Here is a 26,520-nt window from a genome sequence, read left to right on the forward strand (position 1 = left end):
AAGATCACTAGACGCTTGCATCCGTAGGAGAAAAATCTGAATATATTTTGGCTACCTTTGTCGAATTTAAAAAACTTATTTCAGTGGGAACACAGCAAAATAGTACTTAATGTATGGGATCGCAAAATGTTAGAAGCACGAATGTTACGGCGGTCATCAACCGAGCAAAGTTAACACGACATGTTCATGACATTGTCAGTACACCTTGCACCACAATTTATATAAGTTGACCTAGCTAACAATTTTTTTTCTTTCTGTTCTTCAGCCGCCAACCCTTGCGCTAACAACCCTTGTAAACGCGGAAGGTGTGTGGTAGACGTTCCACAGCCGTTTGGCTTCGGTTTCAAGTGTATTGATTGCCCCCCTCCCTATTATGGTCAACTGTGCGAATGTGAGTGTTACCTTGATAACTTAAGTTATTCAAGATGGCGGATTTTGAGTACTGATGAAATCACTTGTTAAAATGTTCCCAACTCTTTCTAATGGTTGTTGAATTTGATGAGTTAGGCCTAAGTTTTGTTAAAGAGAGAGTTCATGCACGTGAACAATCAAACACGCCTGAAACTGAGAAAGAACTACAAGGCAAACCATTAGATGATCCTAAGCAAAAACGGAAGCATTCACCAGAATAACAAGTTTCTGAAAGGGTTCGTCAAATTCGGCACTAAGTGTACTACTCTACTATTTTCTTTTCCATGTGTCCTGTAGCCCAATGACACTAATCCTGGAACTGTAGCAAAAGTATTGAAACATTTCTTGTTTTCATTAACTCAAGGTACTATGTGTACATGTGACAATCCATGCAAGAATGGTGCAACATGTCAGGACACCGGTACTAAACAGTACAACTGTGTCTGTCCACCTGGTTTCACTGGAACCGATTGTTCAGGTACGTTGGCTAGTGCAAAACGTAGGCTTGTTTCCTTTACTTGAATGTAGTGTTTAACCTCATCTAGAACGGAAGGGGGAATTCCACCACCCTCTATATATTTGCAAATATGAAAACTGTGATAACAAGGCTAGGAGGTGTAGATATAGTATGTTCGTTTTTTTTTTTTTCGACGCTCGCAACGGGAAACGATGACGTCAAATATCGCAGAATAGCCTCAAGATTTCAAAATGTGAGTCATCTTGGATCCGTCATCTTGTATTTCTTTATTCCCCCAACACCTCAGAAAATCACCAAAAAGTAATCAAAATAAAAAAAATGTTACTTTGTAAACCTATCTAAACCAAGGGGGAGCTATCAAACTATCAAAGTTATGACAGTGGGACTTGGAGGATAGATAGTACGTTCAAAGATGTTGCCTTTGAGGTCCGCAACGCAAATTTATGACCTCATATGGCGTGGTAATTACGTCATGATTGACAGTTGGCGGCCATCTTGGATCCTGTGTTAATCCCATTGCAAACTTCAGGTTTAATTTTACGCGTTCTTTACTTCTCAAAGTTTGGAGAACTTTGTAGCTCCATTCTTAGCACGTGAGTGTTTGGAGTCCAACGAATTCCAAAAAAGCCAAACATATCCAAGTTTCAAAATGACCTGGAATTTATATCAGAAGGTTTTTTTTTTTTTTTTGCAGTCCCTATAACAAAGCCTAAAAGATTCTGCTATTATAACAAATGTAAGCACGGCGGCACCTGTGTTGAACGTTTTAATGGATATGACTGCATCTGTACACCTCAATACACTGGCCCACACTGTGGAGGTAAGATTCCGACTCAAACACCATTCAGGAAACAATTCCTTGACTTTACTTAATGTAATTAAATCTAATTTAATTATAGATAAATAGTTATATAGGAGATGAGACGTCTAGTTCAACAACTGGTTTAAATGGGATCCTGTATTTACGTGAAATTCGTCAATGTTACCAGTAACGATATAATAGACCTTTACCCTGTTGTTTTGAACCTCGTTATGAAAGCGAGGCTTCGTGCGTAGTTTTTATTGTGAAAGTTAGTTTTTAATCAAATGCAAAAAAAGCGAATTTTCATGCTAAAAGCTTTGCAGGATGCCTCGTTTTCTAAGGTTCAAAGAAACTCAGAAATAACCTATTTACATTAAACACGTCGAGGAAAGGTGTTTCATCCGATTTCAAAACACGAAGAAGTGGGTTGAGAAAATGGGGCGCAGTTGAGTTTTTTGTAAGTACGTATAAAATAGCGTTGAACAACAACAAAGAAAGCTCAGTTACAATGGGTGAGTCATGGTATTGGGAATAGAAGGGAGTGGGGCGGGAGAGGTTGAAGGAACTGGTAAAATGAGTCTCATTAACGTTTTCTGTAGAAATTTCAAAAACTTATTAACAATTCATAAGCCCATTGACCTATCAAATGGTCGATAAAACATCACGTGTAGTGGTTTTATATCTGATAAAACCTCCTCCTTCTTAGTATGCAGGGTTTAATGTTTTTCTCGTATGCTAATTTCCAACGTCCACGAAATCATCATTGTTATGAACTCTCTTGGCACACACTTTTCCAGGAATGTTTTTGAAAAAAAAAAAAAACTCGCAGCACGTGTTTTATCGGGTCTAAAACCACTCGCTCTAAACCCACTTTTGATTCGTTAGTTAGATCATGATCATGGCATATCTGATATATTTTAAGCTTATTGACGAATCAGGAAAAACTAAGGATCAGACTACACCCATGAAAATTTACTTCCAGTCGCTTAAGTGTTCGCATCAATTTTCTGTAGTCGACAAGTGCGCTCAATGTGACATGAACGCAGATTGTATTTATGGACGCTGTCGCTGTAGGAAGGGTTACATTGGGACTGGATATGTCTGTGAGGAAAGTAAGTAAATGCCATTGTTATATAGGATAGAAATGGTATAGCACTAGTATTCGTGGAGCAGGATAACAGAGAGAAACACCAGAAAATGGAGTAATGGTGTTTGTGCGGTGGAACATAAGGAAGGCTTCTTACACGTGTTTTTATGTTTGTTTGTTTGTTTGTTTGTTTCATTTTCCGCACATGATAGAAAGATTAGGATGTGGAAAAATCTTTACGAAGAAGAGAAAATGAGGGATTAAATGGTGGGATGCAATTCTAAAGGTCTCACAACCAAAAATACTTGGCTGGTGGCTTGTGCCGTGTTTAAGCTACATTCGGTGTGAGCTACATGTTTCTTCTTGATATTGTGCTTGGTTAATTGTTTTGTTTTTATGTTACGATTGGCCAGAGTGACTGCACCGGTGTTTGGACTCTCGATTATACACCGCTGTGTGCTCCTGGCTATTCATTTTCTTGTCTGTTCAGAGACGTAATTTAATCTATTCTCATTAAACCGAGGATATTTCTTCTTAATCTGAGTAAATTGTTTTCCGTTCATTCTGCTATCAGGAGCAAACGGAACGAAAACAGAAAAGTTCCAGAAAGAACAAGAATACAGTCTATTCCGTGTATTTTTATTCCGGAATTCTCCCAAAAGACCACACCCTTGAACAGCTAAATCTGGGGCGAGCTTTTTAGAGCTAATTAAGCAGCAATTATTCTAAAAAACAGTAAAATACAAACCATTGTATGACGTTTTTTTTTTCTAAATTGAGGCTTTATTATCTCTGGAAAAAGCACGGTTACCCCAAATTTTCTTTTTGGATACCAAGAGCACTTGCTAAGTTCTGCTTTCTCCGCAATAGTTTTAATCCGCGCAAAAATATCCCTGTATTAGTTGTCACCACCTATAGGAAACCCGAGTATCTCGAGATGCGCAGAACGTATGGTTTCTTACTAATAGTCTGTTGTTCGTCCAACATTAGAATTTTGTCAAGGAACAATACTTAGGATACATCACGAGGGTTTCGTGAATTTGGCCCAAGATGATTATTTTATTTCCGTTTTAGTTCGTAAAGAATCAACTTGTGGTATTTGTCCTGTTCATCATTACTGCGTCCAGGGATCGTGCGTCTGTATGCCCGGTTATGTTTGTCCAGGTGAGAATCAGAAGCTTAATTATGTAATTCAAATGAAACGACAAACTAAAGAAACCATTCACCTTTTTTTAACCAAAAAAAAAAAAACAGTCAATGAATAAAATTGTGTTGTCTGAATTCTTCTCCACGTCTTAATAATTACGTAATGGAAGCGCGATCACGCAATTGTCCAATTTCATTTGTCCCAACTATTGTATGGCTGTTATTTTAAAAAAAAAGTAAGAATCCTTCAGTGCCAGCTAGATAGGCGTAACTGTGGGTTCTTTTTTTCGCTATACTGATTGTAAAACTGATTAATGGACCTCTGATATCAGACAAGAAACGTTCACAAAATCTTCAATAGCGAACGTGGGTGTAGGTATTTCGAATGGGTGATTGCCATGTTTAGTGCATATTTCAAAGACATGCGAAATCTGAACTTCATCAAAGTGACCCAACTAACAAATGCGTTTCTTACTGCCGCCTTTCATGATTACGTCGAAAGTCTGCAAAACGTAAAATATCACAGGAGCCTGCAAAGTGCATCGAAATCCGCCACGTGAACTTCTTCCCCCTTAAAATAAACGTTTTTGTTTTGTAAGATGTCCGTTAGCACGTTTGACGGCTGTGACAACCGCATAACCATTGGTTTCACTGTGGAACTCTAGAATTTGCTTGTTATTGAAAGTTGAAGTTACGCGTGTATTGCTTTGGTTACATCTTATCTTTTTTTTGTTGGTTAAAAAGAGCCAATGTGTGGCGAATGTCCTGCTCATCATTACTGCGAGGAAGGAATATGCGTTTGTGCTCCAGGCTATAGTTGTTGAGGTAAAGTATCAAGATCGTCCAATTAACCTTTTTTTTAAAACTCATTAATAATTCATAAGCCAATTGACCTATCAAATGGTTGATAATACATCACATGCAGTGACTCTATATCGATAAACCTCCTCCTTATTAGTATGCGGGGTTTTATCAGCTGATAAAACACTTCTCTTTAGTATGCGATGTTTTTCTCGTATGCTAATTTCCAACGTTCACAAAAGCATAATTGTTATGAACTCTCTTGACACACGCTTTTCCAGGAATGTTTTTGAAGCCGTTCAAAAAACTCGCAGCACGTGTTTTATCAAGTTTAAAACACTCCTGCTCGTTTTTTAAACATTACTTCATGTCTAACGTCATTGGATGCATTTAATTCCTTTGGAGCAATTGAAGCAAAAAAGGGCATCTTTCGGAAAAAAAAAAAAAAAACTGTGGACGAGTTTAAATACTATGCTATTGGGGGGCACGCCATATTTTAAGAAATATTATATTTGATTTTTTAGGTTGAACAATAGGTAAGTTTAAGATTTAACCAGTTCGTATTGGGATATGACCAATCTGACAGGAACTGAACGTACAGAACAAGTTTGTTTAGCATATGTAACAACACTAAGTTTCAGTCCAAACACCATTGAAGGTTTTAAAATCTCTTTACAACTCAACTGAGATGTTCGATCAGGTAACGTCAGTTTTTGTGTTACAGTACAGTACAGTACAGTACAGTACAGTGCAGTACAGTGCAGTGCAGTGCAGTGCAATACAGTACAGTGCAGTGCGGTGCAGTGCAATGCAATACTGTACAGTACAGTACAGTGCGGTGCAGTGCAGTGCAGTGCAATACAGTACAGTGCAGTGCAGTGCAGTGCAGTGCAGTGCAATACAGTACAGTGCAGTGCGGTGCGGTGCGGTGCGGTGCGGTGCAGTGCAGTGCAGTACAGTACAGTATTGTATAGTTAGCAATTACATTATGAGCTCGAGATTTCTATCGCGTGATAGCTGATTTGCGCCCTCATCAGCTATCGTGCATAGAAATCGAGAGTATAGTATAGTATAGTATAGTATAGTATAGTATAGTATAGTATAGTATAGTATAGTATAGTATAGTATAGTATAGTATAGTATAGTATAGTATAGTATAGTATAGTATAGTATAGTATAGTATAGTATAGTATAGTATAGTATATATATTACGTCCTGTCATGTTCACGTTTCGCTTGGGTTTATTGCAGAAAAATATCCTGTGCGTGTGGAAATAAAACTTTGGGAACCAAGACAGTCGTTTAACTTGAATTCGTCTAAAGAATTTGACTATGCATCGAAAGAACTGCTATGTAAGTTTCTATAAATATGTCCATAAAGTTTGACAGTTTTGTGGCGTTCATCAATGCATACTACAGTTGTACCTTGAAAGCATACCCATCTGCCGTGAGTAACTGCACTGGTTCCAGGAGAGCGCTGACAGACTTTTTTTAATCTGAGGGTATTAGTCACCCTCGAAAGAATCTGATATGGCAGTGATTTATGTGGATAGTTATTGATCGTTATTGTCACTGATACCAGAAAAGGCGTTTATAAACCTAGGAATATATTAAATAACCGTTTCAATGCTTAGGAAGTATGTATACGTTTTAAAGGAGCTGAATAATAAACAAATAAAATTTTTCCTTTCAAGTCCTGTCACTGTTTGTATGTAAACATGTGAGGAGATCACCCTCGTATAAACTTAGTTGTTTTTGGAGGTCTCATATGTACATCATATTTAAGCTAATAACAAATTTATAACCTTTAAAAGAAACAATTATTATTAAAAAACTTTTTTTTTCCATTTCTATAACGTCCTGTCTTTGTAATCATGTATTGCCCTGTCTCTATAATCTGCGGCAAAGCTTATAAATTCAATAAATAATAAATATATAATCAGTAATGAGTTGATCAACTCTGTGTGCTCATAATTGTTTAAAGGTGAGTGGGAATGAGTGAATAAGTTTTTAAATGTTTGAGTAAACGCCCTGAAACTTTATCTGGAAAAAAAATGATGTGGTCGGTTAGTGTTCATAGACTTTGATGTTACCATAGCAATCAATTTTTGACAGCCAGTTTTTCAGAAGATAGAAAATCCCTTTTCTTCCCTTAAACGGGTTATGTCACCCCAGGCGCATGCGTGCGTTAATGAGAACCACTTTCAAATCGTTGGCCCTACTTTTTCAAATACCGTCGCTCAGAGTTCAGGAAGTTGTTTTCATCTGCTTCAATCGCGTTCATCTTCGGAACGTTAACTGAATTTTCTATTTGCAAACGTTCTTTTGTTGCGACATTTTTGAAAGCGTTTCTAATGGCAGAAAAACAAAATCCCGCAACGAGTTGTATGCAAATTAGTTTCAACCGGACTCTACTGCGCATGTGCTTCAGCTAACATAGTCCCTTAAGTTTGACTCTGATCCGTTTTCGTGCGAGGCGCAAGTTTGGGGAGAAGAAGAAAAAGAGAAATTAGTTCTGTAAATTGCACGTTGCTCAGTCCTGTAGCTAGAAACTCCGATTTTTGGAGTAAGGTTCGGCTCAAGACCTTAACCCATTCATAATAAAGGCAACTTGGGAAAGACTAAACTGAATTTTCCTCTTTTTATTTTTCCTTTACAAGTACCCGTTACTTCCATTTATCCTAGTGTTCGTTATTTCGGAGAGACGATATTTTCTCGACATGTTCCCGGGTTGCTCACAGGTGAGCCAATTGTTATGTCTGTTGGCAGTTTGAAAAGCCGTGTACAATTGCATGTTGCAATGAATAAACCATACTAGACGACATCCCGTCTGTGTAGTATCCTTAGTTTGGCGCCGTTGTAATTTTGTTATTGTCTAAAAGACAAAAAATGATTCTAGTTTACATCGTCATAGTTCTTGATTGCGTTTTAATCACACTGGGAGAAGATAGGAACGTACACGCGAAAAATCATAAGCCTGAGGGTAAAATACATGCTAGAGGAGAGCAAGACGCTGATTCGGACGCAAAGGGAACTCGATTTACTGTTGTGCATCAAGATCCTGATGTCCACGTGCTACATGTTCACATTCATGAAGGTAAGTCAGTATGCGCATCAAAGAAATGGTAAGACAAAGTTCGATGTCATCACAAAACGGATACCGATAATATGGAAACTGGAGAAGCCGCGATTCAGCGATCTTCTGCGAGCACCTCATATTACTTATTAAGATGATTCCGCCCTATCTTTGGCCTAATAACCTTACACAGGACCTCATAGTGGATTCGCCAGGCTTATTTTTCTGTGAATGTTTTCAAACAAGAGCTAGGTGACCATTTACCACCAAACATGAATAACTGATTACCACCATTATTCGCGAGCAGATGAAAAGTCTATGTACGTGTTATAAGTGCGAAATTAAACCAATGATTCGCCACCTTCAATACTTGTTATTTTTCTAAACGTGATGTATTTCAGCGGTGAATTCATACATCCACAATTCAGTCCCTTCCCCATTGTCGGTTAACGTTCGTTAGCCGCTAACAATGGATGGGTAATCGTCTGACGTTCAAAAGCAACGTTGATTGGGGGGCAGCAGGGAATGAATGCTTATTCTCTAGTCACAGGGAGTGTTTCTTTAAAGGAGATTGAAATCTACGCGCACAATTCTTATTTTTCTCGACTAGTTTTGTCGAAGATTGCAGTTTAAAAACAAAAGAAGTTACTACAGAGACATTTTTATTTAACTATTTGATATTTCTATTGATCAAAGAATCTTATTTGTTTGTAAAAACACTTGCGAGTAAATTTGTACATGAAATCATAACAATAGCATGACCATTTGGGCTCCTTTGAGGAGCCCAAAATGATTCTTTATTTGAAATTTGTCCACCTTTTAAATCTCAAAGTTAATTCACCTACTTGTTTGACATTCTCAACGGGTAACTTAAACAGTTACACCATGAAAGCAATTAAATTAAACGGGTAAACATTGTAGCTATACCGGTAAACCTAAAATACCTGCCAAAAATCCTTTTCTAAGACATTTCCTTGATAGTAGGTCTTGTGCAAGAAAGAGTGTTTAACTGAAAAGCTGAAGTTAGGGAAAATAGCAGACTTTAAAAAGCTGAAAAAGTTCTTATAATCTCCCTTTATTTACTACAAATCAAGATATGCACAATCCTACAAACCCTCTTTTCTTTCAATATCTGATAATTATCATTTAGTTATTTCGTCTTATTCGATTTGAAAATAAACAAGGTTTCTCAGTGTGAAAAATAAGGGCACTGTTTCCCTGTCATCTCATGTTTTTTGAATTATTGCAATTGGATATTCCGTTTTGTCATCCTTCCACTAAAGGTAAATGAAATTATTTCCGAGATCGGATCTAAAGAACTGCAAGCACGTGGATAACAATAACTTAATTTATCTCAAATTGTGTTTTGTAGCAAATCAGTGCAAGAACGGGGGCGTCATGAAAATGTGCAGAAATTGTGTTTTCAAATGTTTGTGCCCTCCAAAGTATGGTGGGCCTCTCTGTGAAGGTAAATAAGTTTATTTTCTTATTGTTTAAAATAAAAATGCATTGGGTCATCCTGTCTTGGCCAGGGTTTTATGGCCATCTAACCACCCTCCATTCCTCCAAAAGAACTAAGAGCTATGAATGCGACACTAATTGAGAAATAGTATACAGCTGTTTAAACAAGGGTTGTCCAAAAAAACGTAAAAGCGTACGCGATCGGCATTGTCGCTTACGCTTCTGCGCTTGTTTTGGACAACCCTTGTCGAAACAGCTATATAGAAAAATACGTCCATCTTAGACTTGTTGATTTTTCCAAATACTCAGAAGATACTAAATTTGATCAAAACGTGACCAAAACCGATTAAAACACTGAATAACTGAAAAAAGGCGAAAGTTAAAACAAAATAATGATGAACAAACTAAAATTAGAAAGACTAAGCAACCAGCTAATCAAGATATGGTTGCCATGACAACATGAGACTCCGTGGATATTGACCTGTTACACCAGATTGCTCAGTTATTGTGGGCGGACTGAATTACCTCTGTCTAGAAGGGGTTATCTCCCGAATTGCATAAGATAGGCTACATAGAGATCCAAAACTCCACCTTTGACTGTAACGGCAAATTCATAGCTTACTTTAAACTTCAGCTCTACACAAAAGTCATCTGAAAACTGTAGTTAGGGATAATATAATAGTTTATGGCAATACGTGTGAGATATGTTACATGGGAATCCACACAGCACGGAACTGCTATTCCACGTGGCTTGGCCGTGGTGAAGGTTGAGCTGTGCGTAGATGATGTGTTTGGTGGATACTTGTGTGATTGGGCCTTTATGTCGGTAGATACGAAAGGACCCTTTCAAAATTTAAATCTGCTTTTCTAGTGTACACAAGTTTTAAAAAACAGAATCGGTCACTACAGAACTAGCCCACTAACTGTATTGCTGGTATTTCAACATTCCAGATACGCTATTTTGTTACCATAATCCTTGTAAGAATGGAGGAACTTGTCAAGAACTTAGTAAAGGGTATAAATGCATATGTCCTGAAGGATTTGATGGATACACCTGCGAAGGTATGAACTAGCTCTCCAACATTGATCTCTAATTAACAAAAAAGATATTGATCATCTCATTTTTGTCTTTTTATCAATTCGTTTTCTCTAAGTTTGTTATCCAAGTAATTATTTTAGCGTATTTCAATACTATTGATCACAACTTTGAAATAGTGCCTTTTTGAGGTTTTACAACTGTTTCTTTGAAATTGGAATAAAGTGCTTCCTGCTTACTTTCATATACCTATGCTGGTTTGACGTCCGTACAACAAAGCACTGATTATAACAGGTTTCATGCCAGCCTGATTCTTTGTCTCATTCCTCACTGTTTAGTAGCTGACAGTGATCGTAGCTGACCGACTATTTACTCGGAAGAAAGTTTTTCTTTGTAAATATGACTTGAACAACGTCGCTTTCGATTACATTCGTGTACCTGCACAGACGCGCAATTGAAAAAGCCTTTCAACAACATCACATTGATCAACCTACCGCCGTTTCAGATCACTTCACTCTTCCTGGCCATTCAATCAAAAACATAGAACTCATTCCCCTAGAACTCATTAACTCTAACAGAGACGGCATTCGGAAAGCCAGAGAAGCATTTCTAATTTCTAAGCTAGGTCAAGACTCTTGAACCCTATGGAATAAACAGACGCGATGAAACTTAATCTGTGTACTGTACACGTTTCAGCTTTCTTTATTTATCAACCAATCACATCTCAACTTTTCATTTGTATCGTCTTTAAATATTGTAACCGTTTATTTCCAATTTTTACTTAGCTTTTTGCCGCCCGTGAAGAAGGTTAGTATTGTCTAACCGAAATATTGGGCAATAAAAATTATTTTAGTTGTCCGATCAGCCTTGCATTTAATTTTACCTGCTCATTGTCTGTTCACAGATTCCCTAAGCAAAGCTGAAAGAAAGAACTGACCCCGCTGACCGTGTCTAAGTAGTGTCCTTTGATTAGAAGATTCGTCAGTTAACTTGGCTTTAGATGTGATCGTGAGGCAGAGGGCTTGTATGCGAAACGATTACGAACTCCGAACCTTAATAAATTAAGTAAAAATTTCTGAGTAAACAGTTGAGTTAGAGAAACAAGGAGTTCCCTCTTTTTATGCAAAGTGATGGATATAAAGGCAGTGATGTGCACAAGTCATATTTTTGTTGATCCTACAGAACGCAAATTCTGCAAACCCAACCCTTGTGGTCATCATGCGAAATGTGTGGAGACTCTTCAGAATTTCAAATGCATCTGTGACGAAGGATACAAAGGAGAGAAGTGTCAAGGTATAATTGACCTATAATTATTATTATTATTATTATTATTATTATTATTATTATTATTATTATTATTATTATTATTATTATTATTAGTGATATTAATGTACATACAGGAATTCATTTAGACCATATCAGTGCTCCCTGCATATATAAATATTTGTTCAAATAAATAAATAAAATAGATTATTATTAATGGGGAACTTGGGTGTGATACATATCTGGATTAATTTCATGACGGGAATCTGACTTTCATCGTTAATAAGATAACCGTCAGCTGACTCACGTGTTTTCTATAAATAGTACCTTTTTTCTGAGCAATCTTTATTATAATTAACCCAGCTAATATGTGCAACCTGACTGAGTATAAATTTGTGTGATGAGACCTTTGTCCTCCTGACTGGCTGAAAGAAAGGTAATACTAGATAACACGTTGAAGCAAGAACATTAATCAAGGCCAAGGCACTTCTTGGTCCGTCAGATGCTGAAACTGAAGTAATATTTTTAAAACACGAGCAGCAGTATTTTATTGGGATTTAAAACCACGAGACGCAGCCGAGTGGTTTTATACCCGATAAAACACGTACTGCGAGTTTTTTGAACACTTCAAAAACATTCCTGGAAAAGCGTGTGTCAAGAGAGTTCATAACAATAATGTTTTTGTGAACGTTGGAAATTAGCATACGAGAAAAACATTAAACACGTACCGCATACTAATAAGGAGTTGGTTTATCGGATATAAAACAACTGCACGTGATGTTTTATCGACCATTGGATAGGTCAATGGGCTTATGAATTATTAATGAGTTTTTGAAGTTGTTTTCTTACACGTGTAAAGCAAATTGTCTCCAATGTTATTCTCAACTCTAGATGTTGATCCTTGCTCTCCAAATCCATGCAAAAATAATGGAGTATGCAAAGAAGAACAAGGTTTAGCTAAGTGTGAATGCCAACCACCTTACAAAGGAAAATTCTGTACAGGTATGTCGGTGAATGTAAGCATCTCAGAAATGTTCTGGAGACTGACATACAATTCCTGGCACTAGAATTTCTGGACTACAGTACTTAAAGTTAAATGCTCAAGCTTGCGAATGGTTCTTCGTGACATCTTTATAACAATAGTGGTTTTCAACCTCTTTGTACAGATTCTTCCATTTTTCACCGATACATTTTTCAGTGCCATTAAAATGTGCAAGTAATAGATAAAACACGAGGAAGAGTGTTTTCTCCGATTTCCAAACACTAAGAAGTAGGTTGGAAAAACGAAGCGCAGCCGAGTTTTTTTTAACCAAATTCGAGGTGTTTAGAAAAAGGAGGAAACACTCTTTCGAGATTTTGATATAGCTTTTCAGACTATCGATAATTCTTGGAGAAATTCGAAGCAAAAGTTCACAAAATTTTATGATAATTTAGATCACATTTCCAAACCTCCTTCACGGTAGTGATTTCCTCTGTTTTCTCGTCATGAATTATTAATGAGTTTGAGAAGTAATAGATCAAATATGGTATCGAGTTTTGAATAACATTTTCCCTCAATTGTACTCATTCATCATTGGATATATAATATCATTCATAGGTATAATCAATCAAATCTAACTTTTCCATGTATTTGTGCACTCACCCTTTCCTTCAGAGATCCTCATTTGCTATCACAACCCGTGTCATCACGGCGGAAAGTGCGTGGAGAATCCTACTGCTCCCTGTGTTTGTCCTAAAGGATACATTGGAACTTACTGTGAAGGTAGGCAAACTAATAGGCCGCTTGGCTTTGGCCCGGTCGGTAAATCTGAACTCAATAACATAATCAAAGGAAAAAGTAAAAACGAGCTTCTGTTGTTTATGGAGGCTTAAATGTTAAGTACACTGCCAGTATAACACAAATCAGAAATTTTGTGGAAAATAGGATTACCCACCCTAGCTCTTCCCTCCACTGAAACCATTTTGAAATTGTTTTCTTCATTAGATTTGACAAGGAATTAATAGAGTGGTCAGAAATAGTATTACGGAATGCTGGTTTCCTAGGGTACAAAAACCAGTTTTATCTTTGTGGTACCAACTCTTGATATACTAAAAACATGGGATAATTTTTTTAGCAATCTTGTAAAGGGGCCGTGTCACCCACTGTAGTGTCACTTTGAGTATCCACAAAATATATTTGTATTGATAGAAACAACTTAAAATAATATTTCAGTTTTGCCAACAATAACCTTACTTGTGCACAGAAACTATTATTAAAATATCTTTGGCTACAGATAGCTAGGATAGAATTGGATAACTTGAAAATATGGGTCAAGTTGGTCATGTTAAAATTTGGAGTTATCGTTCAAAACTGATCATAGTATATTTTTTCTCAGCAAAATTACTTATTTGAAAAAAAAATTATCGAACCCAAAGAGCTTCTTTATCAAATATTTTTGTAATTTGGACCAAAGTACAGCAACATTCCTGTGGCAGTGCCCCTTTAATGTCGTTAATATGATGCTTTTACATCATTTTCCAGACCATGTGTGCAAACCAAACCCCTGCGTGAACGGAGGAGTCTGCAATGTTGTAAAAGGAAATGGACACCAACAATGGACTTTCAAGTGCATCTGTCCTCGAGGCTATGATGGAAAATTGTGTCAAAGTAAGTACCAACATTACATTAGTAGGTTTTCAATATTAAATGCATTACTAATAACATCGATTCAAAAATTAAATAAGATAAAAAAAATGGTGACGAAAGTAGTTATTTATCTCCATGCTAAGATAACTTTGTTGACTCTTGCTTTTATATTTTTAATTTCCAAAACAACGACGTATTAGTATGGTTAGACAGACAATATTAAAAGCACCACAAAGTGTGTCAGTCGCGTAGCACCCAAAAATGCCATAGAGATAGAATAAAACTACTGTTCGCAAAAAGAACGGGACGTAGTTCCCGGCCTTACGTTTGGGGGTTAGTAATTCTTACGTTTGGGGGTTAGTATTCTTACGTTTAGGGGTTAGGAATTCTTACGTTTGGGGGTTAGTTTTCTTACGTTTGGGGGTTAGTAATTCTTGCGTTTGGGCGTTAGTTTTCTTACGTTGGGGGTTTGTAATTCTTACGTTTGGGGGTTAGTTTTCTTACGTTGGGAGCTAGTAATTCTTACGTTTGGGGGTTAGAAATTCTTACGTTTCGGGGTTAGCATTGTTACGTTTAGGGGTTACTAATTCTTACGTGTGGGGGTAAGTAATTCTTACGCTTGGGGGTTAGGGATTCTTACGTTCTAGGGTTAGTTTTCTTACGTTTGGAAGCTAGTTATTCTTACGTTTGGGGGCTAGTAGTTCTTACGTTTGGGGGTTAGTAATTCTTACTTTTTCGGGTTAGTTTTCTTACGTTTGGAGGTTAGGGATTCTTACGTTTGGGGGTTAGTTTTCTTACGTTTGGGGGTTAGTAATTCTTACGTTTAAGGGTTAGTTTTCTTACGTTTGGGGGTTATTAGTTCTTACGTTTGGGGGCTAGTAATTCTTACGTTTTGGGGTAAGTTTTCTTACGTTTGGAGGTTAGGGATTCTTACGTTTGGGGGTTAGTAATTCTTACGTTCGGGGGCTAGTAATTCTTATCTTTGGGGGTTAGTAAATTCTACCTTTAGGGGTTAGTATTCTTACGTTTGGGGGTTAGTAATTCTTACGTTTAAGGTTTAGTTTTCTTATGTTTGGGGGTTAAGGATTCTTACGTTTGAGGTTAGGTTTTTTACGGTTCGGGGCTAGTAATTCTTACGTTTGGGGGTTACTAATTCTTACATTTGGGGATTAGTATTCTTACGTTTCGGGGTTAGGAACTCTTACGTTTGGGGGTTAGTATTCTTGCGTTTGGGGGTTAGTAATTCTTACGTTTGGGAGTTAGTATTCTTACGTTTGGGGGCTAGTTTTCCTACGTTTGGAGGCTAGTAATTCTTACGTTTGGGGGTTAGTTTTCTTACGTTTAAGGGTTAAGGATTCTTAGGTTTTGGGGTTAGTTTTGTTAGGTTTGGCTGCTAGTAATTCTTACGTTTGGGGTTAGTATTCTTCCGTTTAAAGGTTAGTAATTCTTACGTTTGGAGATAAGTATTCTAACCTTTGGGTGTTAGGGAATTTTACGTTTAGAGGTTAGTTTTTTTACGTTTGGGGGCTAGTAATTCTTACGTTTGTGGGTTGATAATTCTTACGTTTGGGGGTTAGTATTCTTACGTTTGGAAATTAGTAATTCTTACGTTTGGGGGTTAGTTTTCTTACGTTTGGTGGTTAGGGATTTTTACGTTTAGGGGTTAGTTTTCTTACGTTTGGGGGCTTATAATTCTTACGCTTGAGGGTTAGTATTCTTACGTTAGGTGGTTAGTAATTCTTACGTTTGGAGGTTAGTATTCTTACGTTAGGGGTTAGTAATTCTTACGTTTAGAGGTTAGTTTTTTTTACGTTTGGGGGCTATAAATTTATACGTTTGGCGGTTAGTAATCTTAAGTTTGGGGGTTAGTAATTCTTACGTTTGAGGGTAGTTTTCTTACGTTGGGGGTTACTAATTCTTACGTTTGGGGGTTAGTTTTCTTACGTTGGGAGTTAGGGATTCTTACGTTTGGAAGTTAGTTTTCTTACGTTGGAGGTTATTAATTCTTACGTTTGGGGGTTAGTTTTCTTACCTTGGGGGTTAGTAATTTTTACGTTTGGGGGTTAGTTTTCTTACGTTGGGGATTAGTAATTCTTACGTTTGGGGGTTAGTTTTTTTAGGTTGGGGGTTACGGATTCTTACGTTTTGGGTTAGTTATATTTACGTTTAGGGGTTAGAGATTCTTACGTTTGGGTGTTAGTAATTCTTACATTTGGAGGTTAGTTTTCTTACGTTGGGGGTTACTAATTCTTACGTTTGGAGGTTAGTTTTCTTACGTTGGAGGTTATTAATTCTTACGTTTGGGGGTTAGTTTTCTTACGTTGGGGGTTAGGGATTCTTATGTTTGGGGGTTAGTAATTCTTACATTTGGGGGTTAGTGTTCTTACGTTGAGGGTTAAAAAATTTTTACGTTTGGGGGTTAGTTTTCTTACCTTGGGGATTAGTAATTCTTACGTTTGGGGGTTAGTTTTTTTACGTTGGGGGTTACGGATTCTTACGTTTTGGGGTTAGTTATTCTTACGTTGGGGGTTAGGAATTCTTATGTTTGGGGGTAGTAATTCTTACATTTGGGGGTTAGTTTTCTTACGTTGGGGGTTAGTAATTCTTACGTTTGGGGGTTACTTTTCTTACGTTGGAGATTAGTAATTCTTACGTTTACAGGGTTAGTTTTTTTACGTTGGGGGTTACGGATTCTTACGTTTTGGGGTTAGTTATTCTTACGTTTGGGGGTTAGGGATTCTGACGTTTGGGGGTTAGGGATTCTTACGTTTGGGGGTTAGGGATTCTTACGTTTAGAGGTTAGTTATTCTTACGTTTGGGGGTTAGGGATTCTTACGTTTGGGGGTTAGGGATTCTTACGTTTAAGGTTTAGTTTTCTTATGTTTCGGGGTTAAGGATTCTTACGTTTGAGGTTAGGTTTTTTACGGTTCGGGGCTAGCAATTTTAACGTTTGGGGGTTACTAATTCTTACATTTAAGGATTAGTATTCTTACGTTTGGGAGTTAGTATTCTTACGTTTGGAGGTTAGTAATTCTTACGTTTGAGGGTTAGTATTCTTACGTTTGGGGGATAGTTTTCCTAGGTTTGGAGGCTAGTTTAGAGGTTAGTTTTTTTACGTTTGGGGGCTAGTAATTCTTACGTTTGTGGGTTGATAATTTTTACGTTTGGGGGTTAGTATTCTTACGTTTGGAAATTAGTAATTCTTACGTTTGGGGGTTAGTTTTCTTACGTTTGTGTGGTTAGGGATTTTTACGTTTAGGGGTTAGTTTTCTTACGTTTGGGGGCTTATAATTCTTACGCTTGAGGGTTAGTATTCTTACGTTAGGTGGTTAGTAATTCTTACGTTTGGAGGTTAGTATTCTTACGTTAGGGGTAAGTAATTCTTACGTTTAGAGGTTAGTTTTTTTACGTTTGGGGGCTATAAATTTATACGTTTGGCGGTTAGTAATCTTAAGTTTGGGGGTTAGTAATTCTTATGTTTGGGAGTATTTTTTTTTTTACGTTGGGGGTTAGTAATTCTTACGTTTGGGGGATAGTTTTCTTACGTTGGGGGTTACTAATTCTTACGTTTGGGGGTTAGTTTTCTTACGTTGGGGGTTAGGGATTCTTACGTTTGGGGGTTAGTTTTCTTACGTTAGAGGTTATTAATTCTTACGTTTGGGGATTAGTTTTCTTATGTTGGGGGTTAGGAATTCTTATGTATGGGGGTTAGTATTTCTTACATTTGGGGGTTAGTTTTCTTACGTTGGGGGTTAGTAATTCTTACGTTTGGGGGTTAGTTTTCTTACGTTGGGGATTAATAATTCTTACGTTTAGAGGTTATTTTTTTTACGTTGGGGGGCTAGTAATTCTTACGTTTGTGGGTTGATAATTTTTACGTTTGGGGGTTAGTATTCTTACGTTTGGAAATTAGTAATTCTTACGTTTGGGGGTTAGTTTTCTTACGTTTGGTGGTTAGGGATTTTTACGTTTAGGGGTTAGTTTTCTTACGTTTGGGGGCTTATAATTCTTACGCTTGAGGGTTAGTATTCTTACGTTAGGTGGTTAGTAATTCTTACGTTTGGAGGTTAGTATTCTTACGTTAGGGGTAAGTAATTCTTACGTTTAGAGGTTAGTTTTCTTACGTTTGGGGGCTATAAATTTTTACGTTTGGCGGTTAGTAATCTTAACTTTGGGGGTTAGTAATTCTTATGTTTGGGGGTAGTTTTTTTTTACGTTGGGGGTTAGTAATTCTTACGTTTGGGGGTTAGTTTTCTTACGTTGGGGGTTAGGAATTCTTATGTATGGGGGTTAGTATTTCTTACATTTGGGGGTTAGTTTTCTTACGTTGGGGATTAGTAATTCTTACGTTTGGGGGTTAGTTTTCTTACGTTAGAGGTTATTAATTCTTACGTTTGGGGGTTAGTTTTCTTACGTTGGGGGTTAGGAATTCTTATGTATGGGGGTTAGTATTTCTTACATTTGGGGGTTAGTTTTCTTACGTTGGGGATTAGTAATTCTTACGTTTGGGGGTTAGTTTTTTTACGTTGGGGGTTACGGATTCTTACGTTTTGGGGTTAGTTATTCTTACGTAGGGGGTTAGGAATTCTTATGTTTGGGGGTAGTAATTCTTACATTTGGAGGTTAGTTTTCTTACGTTGGGGATTAGTAATTCTTACGTTTGGGGGTTAGTTTTTTTACGTTGGGGGTTACGGATTCTTACGTTTTGGGGTTAGTTATTCTTAAATAGGGGGTTAGGAATTCTTATGTTTGGGGGTAGTAATTCTTACATTTGGGGGTTAGTTTTCTTACGTTGGGGATTAGTAATTCTTTTGTTTGGGGGTTAGTTTTGTTACGTTTTGGGCTAGTAATTTTTACGTTTGGGGGTTAGTGATTGTTACGTTTCGGGGTTAGCATTTTTACGTTTAGGGGTTTTAAATTCTTACGTTTGGGGGTTAATAATTCTTACGCTTAGGGGTTAGGTATTCTTACGTTTGAGGGTTAGTTTTCTTACGTTTGGAAGCTAGTAATTCTTACGTTTTGGGGTTAGTTTTTTTACGTTTGGGGGTTAGTACTTCTTACGTTTGGAAGTTAGTATTCTTACGCTTGGGGGTTAGTAATTCTTACGTTAGGGGATTACTTTTCTTACGTTTGAAGGTTAGGGATTCTTATGTTTGGGGGTTAATATTCTTACGTTTGGGGGTTTATATTTTTTACGTTTGGGGGTTAGTTTTCTTACGTTGGGGTTAGGGATTCTTACGTTTGGGGGTTAGTAATTCCCACGTTTCTGGGTTAGTTTTCTTACGTTGGGGGTTAGTAATTCTTATGTTTGGGGGTTAGTTTTCTTACGTTAGGGGTTAGTAATTGTTACGTTTAGGGGTGAGTTTTCTTACGTTGGGGGCTAGGGATTTTTACGTTTGGGGGTTAGTAATTCTTATGTTTGGGGGTTAGTTTTCTTTCCTTTGGTGTTTACGGATTCTTACGTTTGGGGGCTTACAATCCTGACGTTGGGGGTTAGTTATTCTTACGTTTGGGGTTTAGTTTTCTTAGGTTTGGGGGTTAGTAATTCTTACGTTTGGGGTTAGTATTCTTACGTTTGAAGATTAGTAATTCTTACGTTTGGAGGTTAGTATTCTCACGTTTGGTGGTTAGGGATTTTTCCGTTTGGAGCTTAGTTTTCTAACTTTTGGGGGCTAGTAATTCTTACGTTTGGGGGTTTATAATTCTGACGTTTGGGGGTTAATATTCTAACCTTTGGGAATTAGTAATTCTTACGTTTGGGGGTTAGTTTTCTTACGTTTGGAGGTTAGGGATTCTTACGTTTGGGGGTTAATTTTCTTACGTTTGGGGGCTAGTAATTCTTACGCTTGGGGGTTAGTATTCTTACGTTAGGTGGTTAGTAATTCTTACGTTTTAAGGTTAGTATTCTTATTCTTACGTTTAGGGGTTAGTTTTCTTACGTTTGGGGGTTAGTAATTTTCACGTTTGGCGGTTAGTATTCTTAAGTTTAGGGGTTAGTAATTCTTACGTTTAGGGGTTAGTATTCATACGTTTGGGAATTAGTAATTCTTACGTTTGGGGGTAAGTTTTCTCACGTTTGGTGGTTAGGGAATTTTACGTTTGGGGGTTAGTTTTCGTACGTTTGGGGGCTAGTAATTCTTACGCTTGGGGGTTAGTATTTTTACGTTTAGGGTTATTAATTCTTACGTTTAGGGGTTAGGTTTCTTACGTTTGGGGGTTAGTAATTCCCACGTTTCTGGGTTAGTTTTCTTACGTTTTGGGGCTAGTAATTCTTACGTTTGGGTGTTAGTATTCTTACGTTTGGGGGTTAGTAATTCTTACGTTTGGGGGTTAGTATTCTTACGTTTAAGGGTAAGTAATTCTTACGTTTGGGGGCTAATAATTCTTACGTTTGGAGGTTCGTTTTCTTACGTTTAGAGGTTAGGGATTCTTACGTTTAAGGGTTAGTTTTCTTACGTTTGGAAGTTAAGGCTTTTTACGTTTTGGGGTTAGTTTTCTTACGATTGGGAGCTAGTAATTCTTACGTTTGGGGGTTAGTAATTCTTGTGTTTGGAGGTTAGTATTTTTGCGTTTGGGGCTTATGGATTCTTACGTTTGGAGGTTAGTTTTTTTACGTTTGGAAGCTAGTAATTCTTACGTTTGGGGGTCAGTATTCTTACTTTTGGGGGTTAGGGATTCTTACGTTTGGGGGTTAGTTTTCTTATATTTCGGGGCTAGTAATTCTTACGCTTGGGGGTTAGTATTCTTACGTTTAGGGTAAGTAATTTTTACGTTTGAGGGTTAGTATTCTTACGTTTGGGGGTTAGTAGTTCTTACGTTTGGGGGTTAGTTTTCTTACGTTTGGGGGCTAGTAATTCTTACGTTTGGCGGTTAGTCTTCTTAAGTTTGGGGGTTAGTAATTCTTACGTTTGGGGGTTAGTTTTCTTACGTTTCGGGGCTAGTAATTCTTACGTTTGGCGGTTAGTCTTCTTAAGTTTGGGGGTTACTAATTCTTACGTTTCCGGGTTTGTTTTCTTACGTTTAGAGGTTTGGGATTCTTACGTTTTGGGGTTTGTTTTTTTTTATGATTGGCGACTAGAAATTCTTACGTTTTGGGTTAGTATTCTTACATTTGGAGGTTAGTAATTCTTACGTTTGGAAGTTAGTATTCTTACGTTTGGGGGTTAGTAATTCTTACGTTTAGGGGTTAGTTTTTTTACGTTTGGGGGTTAGGGATTGTTAACTTTGGGGGTTAGTTTTCTTACGTTTGGGGGCTAGTAATTCTTACGTTTGGGGGCTTGTATTCTTACGTTTGGGGGTTAGTATTTTTACGTTTAAGGGTTATGGATTCTTACGTTTGGGGGTTAGGGTTTCTTACGTTTGGGGGTTAGTATTCTTAAGTTTGGAAGTGTTAGTAATTCTTACGTTTTGGCGTTAGTTTTTTTACGTTTGGAGGTTAGGGATTCTTACGTTTGGGGACTAATAATTTTTACGTTTGGGGGTTAGTTTTCTTACGTTTAGAAGTTAGAGATTCGCACGTTTGGGGGTAAGTTTTCTAACGTTTGTGGGCTAGTAATTCTTATGTTTGGGGGTTAGTTTTCTTACGTTTGGGAGTTAAGGATTCTTACGTTTTGGGGTTAGTTTTCTTACGTTTTGGGACTAGTAATTCTTACGTGTGGGGTAAGTATTTTTACGTTTGGAAGTTAGTAATTCTAACGTTTGGAGGTTAGTATTCTTACGTTTGGGGGTTAGGGATTCTTACGTTTAGAGGTTAGTTTTCTTACGTTTGTGGGCTAGTAATTCTTACGTATGGGGGTTAATAATTCTTACGTTTGGGGGTTAGTATTCTCACGTTTGGGGGTTAGGGATTCTTACGTTTGGGGGTTAGTTTTCTTACGTTTGGAGGTTAGGGATTCTTACCTTTGGGGGCTAGTAATTCTTACGTTTGGGTTTAGTGATTTTACAATTGAGGGTTAATAATTTTTATGTTTGGGGGTAAGTTTTTCTTAAGTTTGGGGGTTAGGGATTCTTACGTTTGGGGGTTAGTTGTCTTCATTTGGGTGCCAGTAATTCTTACGTTTGGGGGTTAGCATTCTTACGTTTTGGGGTTAGTAATTCTTACTTTTTGAGGTTAGTATTCTTACGTTTGGGGGTTAGTTTTCCTATGTCTGGGGACTAGTAATTTTTACGTTTGGAGGTTGGTATTCTTACGTTTGTGGGTTAGGGATTCTTACGTTTGGGGGCTAGTAATTCTTACGTTTAAAGGTTAGTATTCTTACAATTGGGGGTTATTAATTTTTATGGTTGGTGGGTAAGTTTTCTTAAGTTTGGGGGTTAGGGATTCTTACGTTTCGGGGTTAGTTTTCTTATGTTTGGGGGCCATTTTTTTTTTACGTTTGGGGGTTAGTATTCTTACGTTTGGGGGTTAGTTTTTTTACGTTTGGGGGTTAGTGTTCTTACGTTTGGGGGTTAGTAATTCTTACGTTTAAGGGTTAGATATTATTACGTTTGGCGGTTAGTTTTCTTATATTTTGGGGGCTAGTAATTCTTACGTTGCGGGTTAGTTTTCTTACGTTTGGGGATTAGTAATTCTTACGTTTGAGGGTTAGTATTCTTACGTTTGGGGGTTAGTAATTCTTACGTTTGGGGGTTAGTATTGTTACGTTTTGGGGTTAGTAAATGTTACGTTTGGGTGTTAGTTTTTGTACGTTTGGGGGTTAAGGATTCTTACGTTTTGGGGTTAATTTTCTTATGTTTGGGGGCTAGTAAATCTTACGTTTGAAGGTTAGTATTCTTACGTTTGACGGATAGTAATTCTTACGCCTGGGGGTTAGTATTCTTATGTTTGGGGGTTAGTAATTCTTCATTTCTAAGTTAGTTTTCGTACGTTTGGGGGTTAGTAATTCTTACGTTTGGGAATTAGTATTCTTACGTTTGGGGGTTAGTAATTCTTACGTTTGGCAGTTGGGGATTCTTACGTTTTGGGGTTAGTTTTCTTACGTTTGGGGGCTACTAATTCTTACGTTTTGAGGTTAGTATTTTTACGATTGGGGGCTAGTAATTCTTATGTTTGGGGGTTGGTTTTCTTACGTTTTGGGGGTTAGTATTCTTACGTTTAAGGGTTAGTATCTCTTTCTTTTGGGGTTTATTTTTTTTACCTTTGGGGGTTAGGGATTGTTACGTTTGTTGGTTAGTTTTCTCACGTTTGAGGGCTAGTAATTCTTACGTTTGGGGGTTAGTAATTCTTAAGTTTGGGGGTTAGTATTCTTTCGTTTGGGGGTTAGTTTTCTTACGTTTGGGGGTTAGGGATTCTTACGTTAGGGGTTTAGTATCCTCATGTTTGGAGGCTAGTAATTCTTACGTTTGAGGGTTAGTATTTTTACACTTCGGGGTTAGTAATTCTTACGTTTGGGGGTTGGTAATCTTACGTTTGTGGGTTAGTAATTCTTACGTTTGGAGGCTAGTATTTCTTACGTTTAGGGGTTAGTATTCTTACGTTTGGGGGTTAGTAATTCTTACATTTGGGGGTTATTATTCTTACGTTTGGGGGTTAGTAATTTTTACGCTTTGGTGTTAGTTTTCTTACGTTTGGGGGTTAGTTTTTTTTGTTTGGGAGCTACTAATTTTTACGTTTGGGGGTTAGTGTTCTTACGTTTGGGGGTAAGTAATTTTCACGTTTGTAGGTTAGTATTCCTACGTTTGGGGGTTAGTAATTCTTACGTTTGGGGCTAGTTTTCTTAGGTTCGGTGGCTAGTAATTCATAAGTTTGGGGGTTAGTATTTTTAAGTTTGGGGGTTACTAATTCTTATGTTGGGGGGTTAGTATTTTTACGTTGGGGGTTAGTAATTCTTACGTTTGGGGGTTAGTTTTTTTACGTTTGGGGGTTAGTAATTCTTACCTTTGGGGGCTAGTTTTCTTACGTTTGGGGGCTAGTAAGTTCTGAGTTTGGGGGTTAGTATTCTTACGTTTGGGGGTTAGTTTTCTTACGTCTGGGGGTTAGGAATTCTTAAGTTTGGGGGTTAAAGTTTTTTACGTTTAGGAGCTTGTAATTCTTTCGTTTGGAGGTTATTATTCTTACGCTTGGGGTTAGTAATTCTTACGTTTGCGGGTTAATAATTCTTACGTTTGGGGGTTAGTTTTCTTACGTTTGGAGGTTAGTTTTTCTACGTCTGGGGGTTAGGGATTCTTACGTTTGAGGGTTAGTTATTGTTACGTTTGGGGGTTAGTTTTCTTTTGTTTGGGGATTAGGGATTCTTACGTTTCGGGGTTAGTTTTCTTATGTTTGGGGGCTAGTAATTTTTACGTTTAGGGGTTAGTATTCTTACGTTTGGGGATTAGTATTTTTTACGTTTGGGGGTTAGTGTTCTTACGTTTGGGGGTTAGTAATTCTTACGTTTGGGGGTTAGTATTCTTACGTTTTGGGGTTAATATTTCTTAAGTTTGGAGGTTAGTTTTCTTACGTTTAAGGGTTAGATATTCTGACGTTTGGCGGTTAGTTTTCTTATATTTTAGGGCTAGTAATTTTTACGTTGCCGGTTAGTTTTCTTACGTTTGGGGATTAGTAAATTTTACGTTTGGGGGTTAGTATTGTTACGTTTTGAGGTTAGTAATTGTTACGTTTGGGTGTTAATTTTCTTACGTTTGGGAGTTAAGGATTCTTTCGTTTTGGGGTTAGTTTTCTTACGTTTGGGGCTAGTAAATCTTACGTTTGGAGGTCAGTATTTTTATGTTTGAGGGTTAGTAGTTCTTACGCTTGGGGGTTAGTATTCTTATGTTTGGGGTTTAGTAATTCTTACGTTTCTTGGTTAGTTTTCTTACGTTTGGGGCTAAGAGATTCTTACGTTTGGGGGTTAGGGATTCTTACGTTTGGGGGCTAGTAATTCTTACGTTTGGGCGTTAGTATTCTTACGTTTGTGGGTTTGTAATTCTTACGTTTGGGGGTAAGTTTTCTTAAGTTTGGGGGTTAGGGATTCTTACGTTTGGGGGTTAGTTTTTTATCATTTGGGGGCTAGTAATTTTTACGTTTAGGGGTTATTATTCTTACGTTTGGGGGTTAGTAATTGTTACGTTTGGGGGTTAGTATTCTTACGTTTGGGGGTTTTTAATTCTTACCTTTGGGGGTTAGTATTCTAATGTTTGGGGGATAGTAATTGTTACGTTCGAGGGTTAGTATTCTTATGTTTGGGGGTTAGTAATTCTTACCCCTGGGGGTTAGTTTTTTTACGTTTGGGGGTTAGTAATTCTTACTTTTGGAGGTTAGTGTTCGTACGTTTGGGGGTTAGTAATTCTTACGTTATGGGGTTAGTTTTCGTACGTTCGGGGGTTAGTTTTCTTAGGTTTGGGGGTTGAGGATTGTTATGTCTGGGGGTTAGTTTTCTTTTTTGGGGGGGCTAGTAATTCTTACGTTTGGGGGTTAGTATTCTTACGTTTGGTGGTTAGTAATTCTTACGTTTGGGGGTTAGTATTCTCACGTTTGGGGGCTAGTAATTCTTACGTTCAAGGGTTAGTATTCTTACGTTTGGGGGTTGGTAATCTTACGTTTGGGGGTTAGTAATTCTTACGTTTCGGGGTTAGTTTTCTTACGTTTGGGGGTTAGGGATTCTTACGTTTGGGGGTTTGTTTTCTTGATTTGATGGCTAGTTTTTCTTATATTTGGAAGTTAGAGTTTCTTACGTTTGTGGGCTAGTAATTCTTACGTTTAAGGGTTAGTATTCTTACGTTTGTGGCTTAGTTTTCTTACGTTTGGGGGTTAAGGATTCTTACGTTTTGCGTTAGTTTTCTTACATTTAGGGGCTAGCAAATCTTACGTTTGGAGGTTAGTATATTTACGTTTGAGGGTTAGTAATTCTTACCTTTGGGGGTTAGTATTCTTATGTTTGGGGGTTAGTAATTCTTACGTTTGGGGGTAAGTAATTCTTACGTTTGGAGATTAGTATTCCTACGTTTGGTGGCTAGTAATTCTTACGTTTGGGGGTTAGTATTTTTACGTTTGGGAGTTACTAAATCTTACGTTGGGGTGTTAGTATTTTTACGTTAGGGGGTTAGTAATTCTTACGTTTTGCGGTTAGTCTTCTTACGTTTGGGGGTTAGTAATACTTACCCCTAGGGGTTAGTTTTCTTAGGTTTGGGGGCTAGTAATTCTTATGTTTGAGGGTTAGTATTCTTACGTTTGGGGGTTAGTAATTCTTACGTTTGAGGGTTAGTATTCTTACGTTTCGGGGTTAATAATTTTTACGTTTAAGGGTTAGTATTGTTACCTTTGGGGGTTAGCAATTGTTACGTTTGGGTGTTAGTTTTCTTACGTTTGGGGGTTAGTTTTCTTAGGTTTGGGAGCTAGTAAATCTTACGTTTGGAG

At 37.5% G+C, this 26,520-nt stretch overlaps 2 protein-coding genes across 2 annotated transcripts in view; both read left to right on the top strand.

Moving 5' to 3' along the window:
- Nucleotides 1-6,417, top strand: part of LOC146455782 (uncharacterized) — a gene marked incomplete at its 5' end in the record, with an annotated part of 64,715 nt that extends 58,298 nt beyond the window's left edge. The window contains 7 exons of the mRNA XM_085093949.1: nucleotides 266-391; nucleotides 776-889; nucleotides 1,584-1,709; nucleotides 2,705-2,803; nucleotides 3,853-3,942; nucleotides 4,669-4,749; nucleotides 5,976-6,417. Of these exons, the coding sequence (XP_084950075.1) occupies nucleotides 266-391; nucleotides 776-889; nucleotides 1,584-1,709; nucleotides 2,705-2,803; nucleotides 3,853-3,942; nucleotides 4,669-4,748 (635 nt within the window). The remainder of the gene's footprint in view (nucleotides 1-265; nucleotides 392-775; nucleotides 890-1,583; nucleotides 1,710-2,704; nucleotides 2,804-3,852; nucleotides 3,943-4,668; nucleotides 4,750-5,975) is intronic.
- Nucleotides 6,418-7,515: 1,098 nt separating this feature from the next.
- Nucleotides 7,516-26,520, top strand: part of LOC146455783 (uncharacterized) — a 42,473-nt gene continuing 23,468 nt past the window's right edge. The window contains exons 1-7 of the mRNA XM_085093948.1: nucleotides 7,516-7,821; nucleotides 9,173-9,268; nucleotides 10,213-10,323; nucleotides 11,480-11,590; nucleotides 12,452-12,562; nucleotides 13,215-13,322; nucleotides 14,082-14,207. Coding sequence (XP_084950074.1) covers nucleotides 7,614-7,821; nucleotides 9,173-9,268; nucleotides 10,213-10,323; nucleotides 11,480-11,590; nucleotides 12,452-12,562; nucleotides 13,215-13,322; nucleotides 14,082-14,207 — 871 coding nt within the window. The 5' untranslated portion in view covers nucleotides 7,516-7,613. The remainder of the gene's footprint in view (nucleotides 7,822-9,172; nucleotides 9,269-10,212; nucleotides 10,324-11,479; nucleotides 11,591-12,451; nucleotides 12,563-13,214; nucleotides 13,323-14,081; nucleotides 14,208-26,520) is intronic.

This window comes from Pavona decussata, unplaced genomic scaffold (assembly GCF_977016875.1).
Source record: "Pavona decussata unplaced genomic scaffold, jaPavDecu1.1 SCAFFOLD_270, whole genome shotgun sequence".
Taxonomy (NCBI): domain Eukaryota; kingdom Metazoa; phylum Cnidaria; class Anthozoa; order Scleractinia; family Agariciidae; genus Pavona; species Pavona decussata.